Source organism: Empidonax traillii, unplaced genomic scaffold (assembly GCF_003031625.1).
Source record: "Empidonax traillii isolate 1590-97213 ecotype Southwest subspecies unplaced genomic scaffold, ASM303162v1 scaffold469:size586335, whole genome shotgun sequence".
Taxonomy (NCBI): Eukaryota; Metazoa; Chordata; class Aves; order Passeriformes; family Tyrannidae; genus Empidonax; species Empidonax traillii.
Genome location: NW_020955662.1, coordinates 437,647 through 444,188, shown reverse-complemented (window position 1 = coordinate 444,188; position 6,542 = coordinate 437,647). Strand labels below are relative to the sequence as shown.

The window sequence follows — 6,542 nt, the reverse complement described above, 5'->3', positions numbered from 1 at the left end:
TTTTTTTTTTTTTTTTCTTTTTTTTTTTCCTTTTTATTCCTTTTTTTAACCTTAAAGTGTGACTGTGAACAGATACCTATTTTTATTTTCATTCAAGTGCATGTTTCCCTCAGCATTCTGTTCCTAAATATAGTTTTGTTTTATTTATGGACTCTGGAGTTATTAAAAAAAAAGTCTACAAGTTCCCAAGTGCCTTTAGAAAGGTCTTTTTACAATTCTATGGGGACAAAAAGACAGTAGACTTTTCAGTTTGAAATACAGATTTATTGAAAATTGGTTTGAGTGGTTTCCATATTTAATCATAGTAAATAAGAGGAGCATAGAGCTATATGTTTATGGTTGCAGTTTTTAAAACACATCTGTGTATGCCCAGCTCTGGAGGCTGTCCTGGAACACCTTGCAGACACTAAAAAGACTTGTGCATTCAACGGTGTAAGAAATAGGAAAACATGAACAAATATGACAGATAATATCAATTTTTAGGGCTTTCTTACAGATTTTTATTGATCATTCAAGATACGCAAAGGAAAGATGTAAGATTATATATTTATGGAAAGAGCAAAGTAGAATTGTGAGAATTCCTTCATTCTCTAAAATAGGTACCTGGTATATCCCAAATTTTTAATCTCTTTTCATATCGCCTAGCTGGAAAAAAAAAATCCTACAGCTTTAAGGTTTTAGGACGTTAGCTCATTTCTCCAACTCACTGGTGGTGTATCCTGCTACTGTGTAGGAGGCACAATCCATTAGTTGTCAGTTCCCATCTCTCTTAAGGTCAGCTGCCTCCATCGCGGGAACCAGCTGACGGCTGATTGAGGTTGATTTTTTTTCCCCTATATGTTGTTAGCAGGATTTCAATTAGTGCAATTAAATTTACCTGGTTTTAAGGCCCTATCAGTTCTAAAATAAATAAATTTGTGCCTCATGAAACAAATTCATCACTGACCCTAGCATTATTTTTCTTTTGTATAAGTCTTTTTCTTAAGGATATTTGATGGTGTTTTTTTCTGACTTGATCTCTTTCAGAGTTTTCAAGTATAGCATGTATACATTTGACATTTCTATTCTTCTTTTTTAGGAGGGATCTATCAAATACTGAATTTTATGTTCCATCAGCAAGTGGACTTTTGATTGTAATTTACTACACGATCTTTGGACAGATCTTCAGGGATGTAGTGAAAAACCATACTTCTTCTTGCTAGCTTTCTACTACCAGATCAGAGAGTATTATACCTGTAAAGCATAAAGGTGTATGTTATTTTTCCTTTGATCAGTCCATGAGAATAGAAATTCCTGACTACTGAGAAGCCTATGATGGTGTAATACTTGTGATACTCTGAATTTGAGAAGGTATATTTAAGTATTCTGATCCCATCCCCATTTGTCAGGGATTAAATAGCCCAGACTGTCTTATGGTCTTATGTCCCTGAACTGGAATATTTGCAGGAGCTTGTTCTTTCTCTTTGTTTTCTTTCCAAAGCTTGGCCCAAGCAATTGCTTCCTTGTTAGCTGGTGTCCTCTGATGTTCAGATAAAAGAATGCCCCAAGAGCACGAAGGCACTCCCTCAGTTTATGGTGGGCAGAGGAACAGAGAGAGAAAAGCCAATACCCAGGTTTTGAAGAGTAAGTGCTGTGGGGCAGTACCCACTGAGAGTGCCCAGTTGCTCCTCTAATTTCTGCTGAAAAGACTCTCTTCTGTGGCAGTGACCACCACTTGTCCCCAGAAAGCTGGGAAGGAGCTGCTTTGGCTGGTTGCTATGTCAACTGTGCTCCCTTTGCCTGCAGAAAGCCAAGTGCTGGTTGGTATGGCAACCCTCCTCGGAGCACCCAGAGATGCTCGATGGGGAACAGGCTTTTTGGAGAAAGCATTTGTTTTCAATGGAAACTCTTGTGCCAAAGGGTATGAGAGGGCAGGAAAGACCCATGCAATCATACATTTATTTGGAAAACTGTTCTGTAGAATCAAGTGGGTCTTGGCAGCTAAATATTTCCTTAGATCTATTTATAACACCATCCATTTGTGTTTCGGTAGAAGAGGAAAAAATGGTAATAATTTGGTACAAAGGATACTAAGAAAACATGTATGCGTGGAAGATCACATTGGAATGAGTGTGACTGAGCTGCTTTAGCATTTTCATAAGAGTATTGCAGCCTCATGCTTGGGAAAACGTGCTGTGTTTTCAACCTGTCAGTATTGTAGGGATTTTGTGTGGTGGCAGAGAGAAGCCCAAGTCAGGATCTTACAGATGACATGAATCTTTCCTGTAGCAATAGGTAGACCAAGAAGTGTTAGAGAAAGATGCTTTGGTGGAGTAGAGTGGATGTGTGTATGTCTGTGTGCATGACCAGGTCCCCTTCACTCAGGCTGTTCAGGAAGTACATTTAAAGCCAGAGAGGTTCTGATCAGTTTTCTTGTAAAAAACTTTGCACAGCAATAGACTTTGGTGATTTTCTCCACTTGGTGACAATTAAATAAGTAATGTATGGTTTAGACATTGGGCAAATCAAAATGTCAACGAGTAAAATATAATGTAAAAATATGGGTTTAAAGCATTGGAACAAGCTGTCCAGGAAAGGGGTGGAATCACCATCCCTGAAGTGTTCAAAAGGCATGTAGTTGTGACACCTGGGGATAAGATTTGGTGGCAAATGTGGTGGTGGTGTTAGTTTAATGGTTGGACTTGATAATCTTAGAGTTCTTTTCCAACATTAATGATTCTGTGATTATAAATTTTTTCTTTAATAAAATTTTTCTTTAGTATGAAAGTTGCTGAAGCTTTCAGAGAATTTTGAATGCAAAGAAAAATGTTTATGTGACCATCTCACACAACTGAATAGCTCAGCAGGTAAATTCTGACTTCCTAAGGCTAGCCTTTCTGAATACACCTTTACTAAATTCATATTTAGCTAGCTGAATTAATGTGTGCATGAATCTCTTTCTCAGGTCTCTTTCATGTATGGTAGGGGGACAGATTTACAGATATTTTCTCAAAGCATAGGTTTCATGATTTTGGCTTTTCAATTCACTTTGGGCTTATTGGGAAGAATATAAATCATCAGTGCTGCAGAAATAGCTCCTTATACTACAGCAGCCATATCTAATTTTTGAAATTATGTGGAAGGTGAGGGAAGTGACTAAAGTTTTAGAATCTAAAGCATGGATTTTCAATATATCTTTTTTTCCACTGAATGAGTATTTACTTTATTAACTCATCAAAAATAAATAATCCAAAAGCTGATGATAATAATCTTATTTGTCTATTAGTCAAGAAAACAAGGATGTGAATTTACATCCAAATGCAAATTTAAAATGGGAATCTGTATTTCAAGTAGACACAAGGCTGTCTTCCAAGACAGTGAAATTTCCAGTAATTTTCAATATATTTATTAATTTTGCAATAATAACTTCTTTTGCTAAACTGCCATATTAACAGTACTCCATCGTAATTATTAATTGCAGTGTTTACCCAGCAGTAATTTTGAAAAAAACACATTTCTTCAGCTAATGGAAAACTTGTAACATCCTTGATACATAATAAAGTAAGACTCTAAACTGATAGTCAATTTTAGAGCACTGTTGCTGCTATAATTATGTTAATTTTATTTTGATGAGCTAACTATATTTTAAAATTTTTCTTTCCCTATTATTGAGTGCAGGAGAGAAAAGCTAAAGATAACAAATCCTGTAATAGGAAACAAATTGTTTGCTTTTAGCGTTACAACATATTAGTATTTCTCATTCATTAGTCTTATAGTCTGTACATTAGCTGTCTGAAGTGGCTTTGCAGGAGAGGCTTAGTTGTGCTTCCTACATGGTATGTTCACTCTGTGGAGAGACAAATAACATGTAGGAAATGCTTAAGAATTTCTTTATACATGGGCAGCATATACAGTATTTGTGAGTGTCTATAATTCTTGCTTAAGATGTTTTAAAATCACAAACAATACATATGATGTATTATATCAATCGTGTTATCAGCCTGTTTATCCTCATATCTAAATGTCTTCCAAAGTATTATCTACTGTTTGAGGGGTTTTATTTTGGTTTTCCACTCCCCTTCCCCAGGGAAAACTAGGTTGAAGAAAACACTATCACACCTTTTTGTGTTCCTTTCCTTACCTTAGTGGCATTGTTACCATGATAAAAATTCAAGGATGCTCGGCACTGTCCTTTATCCTTGTAGGATGTTCCAAGGTCTTTGAATACACAAAAGAAAGATCATGTTGCCTGTGCAGTCTAACTTTTTCCATTTTGAGGACATTTCTCCTGTATTTCAGAAGCACCATATATGTTTCCCGTCAGGGCTCTGAGTGATTTTTTTACCATGTTCGACCTGAAGCATCTTATTACTGTGAACAGCTGGAGAGGGGAAACATTGAATTTTGCATGGTATTGTTTGGGGAAATAATATATGTTTTCTAGAGGTCTGTAATGCTGAGAAAATTGTTCACTGCTCCATGCAGTAGTTAGAATTTCCTAAAGCTGACAGCTCTATGTTGTCTTTGACAACATCCTAATGCAGTAGCTGCAGTGGTATTAATCTTTTCTGGCTTTAGACTAGCTCATGACCTCTATATCATCATTAGCTCCCCTGGAGGGAGGTGGGCCTTAATAAACTCTGTAGACTACTTACTGAGAGGTAAAAGTTCATTTTCTGCTTTTACCTGACAAATACTTAGTGCAGTTTTTTCCAGTCCATGCTCAAACCATTTTTTCATTTTTCTCAAGGATAGACAAGGCAAAAACTTCCTTTATGGGTACAAAGTCTTGAAAATTAGTTAATCAAAGAATGAGAGCTGACATCCTTATGGGTTTTAATAAGCTTACATTCTGCAAGTAGTGATTTGGGTAGAGCCACCCTAAGGAACCGGCCTTTCCTGCTCATTTAATGCTCCTTGCACAGCCAAGCAGTTTCAGTGCAGTTCTAACATGATTTTGCTGCTGCTGCTTTTTGCTTTGAGGTGATTGAAAAAAGTATTATGGTAACCAAGCATGGTTCATATTAATTCTTTCTGTCATCATCTTCAGAGCAGGTGAGGCTGGCAGAGCCCAAATGTACAGTGATCTTTCAACCTGTGCGGTAACACAAATGCTTTCTTGGGTACCCTGTTTCTGTCATGTCTGTTGTTTGAAGTGCACAGTGGGGTAACTCTTTTTTAAAAAAATAATTTTGGGGGTATCATTGCTTTCAGTATATGCAAATATAGTCATATACATAAACAGACACATGAAGGGTTTTTTTAAATTTTCATTTAAAATTAAGATGCTATAAGAGGTGAGGGTTAATAGGGAAAGCACTGGTGAAATTCTTACCTTGGAGGATGTGTTTTAGAAGTTTCATTCAAGACACTCGAAGTTCTTGATGTTTAATGGATGTCGCTGTTTCTGTGTGCAATTTGCAAACTTCCTTCTCTGTTGTTCCCTGACATAGCCAATGTTATTATTTAAAAATAAAGGACTATTTTTGTTTGTATTGCTATGTATGTTTTACTTAGCTAATTAATTACTCCACCCATTAGATGTTAACGTATATTTTATCTCAAGCTGAAAGAAAAAAAGGAAACTCACCTGAAACTTTCTTCTTTTCAAATTAATTCCTCTTATATTTTGGTGCTGGCCAGTTCACTTCTTTCAATGCTATACTGTGCCATAATTTTTTTTTATTTCATTTTTTAGCATTATTTTGTGCATTATACTGTGCACTTACAGATGGAGAGCTCTTGGTGTACTGCTCATGTGTCCACAGCTTTTATAGTACCAGATTTCTTGACATTGATGTGCAAACCATTATAGAAGCCAGGCACATAGAAAACTTTGAATTTTAATAGAAACAAGCTTTAATTAAGGCAAAACGGAGCGGGTAGAGGATATTTGTTCTAGTGCATCAGCATTAGAAAACTGGTTGCAGAGAACGTGAGGAGAGAGGTGGTCTTCCTGACATGCTGATGGGAGAGAGGCAGGTGCACCCAGTGTATCATGCACCTCATTCACTGATGAGCAGGGATCATTAGTCCCACTGAAGGAAGCTGTTGACAGTGTTGGAGCACGTTCTCCTGAGCAGTCATGTCAGATTTGAGGTTTGATGGATGAGATTCCTTCCAGGCAGTTCCACGTGGGCTCTTCTCTCCCATCACGGGGCCCTTTTGTTTTCAAAGGTCTCCTATTAGTTTCTTAAAATGGGAACAGCTTTTCCTTGATATCTATAATGATTTATTTTTCTAAGCAATTAAATTTGATTTCTTTAAACTATAGCAGCTCCCTCATTAAAGAGAATGAGTCACTGAATCAAAAATGCAAAGGCTCTGAGCATGAAAGTTTCATATGATTTCAAGGAAAGGCTGTAGGGCTTTAGGGAAGCAGGGCAGGAGCAGTGCCTGAAACTGGATTGTCTCCTCATGAAACCCATTACAAGAGTGGACCGTTCTCAAAAGCTGTGCTTAGAATGCTTGAGCATCCTTTTCCCAAACAAGCAGCAAGCCTGAGGGGTTCTGCATCACCAGCTTGTAGAAGCAGATGCAAATGCAGGTATCCTGTGGCTTGC

General features: G+C 37.1%; 1 protein-coding gene across 6 annotated transcripts in view; it reads left to right on the top strand.

Moving 5' to 3' along the window:
• Positions 1–6,542, top strand: part of GABRB3 (gamma-aminobutyric acid type A receptor beta3 subunit) — a 117,314-nt gene that overhangs the window by 73,326 nt on the left and 37,446 nt on the right. The window contains exons 1-2 of one of the 6 annotated variants that reach the window (XM_027895801.1): positions 1,841–1,966; positions 2,193–2,246. The exons of 2 other annotated variants lie outside the window; for them this stretch is intronic. Coding sequence is in view for 1 of the 4 variants with exons in the window: in XM_027895799.1 (XP_027751600.1) it covers positions 1,841–1,900 (60 nt within the window). In the remaining 3 variants the exon portion in view is untranslated. Of the gene's footprint in view, positions 1–1,815; positions 1,967–2,192; positions 2,247–6,542 lie in introns of those variants that run through there. 3 more of the 6 variants (XM_027895803.1, XM_027895799.1, XM_027895800.1) reach the window with 3 other exon arrangements.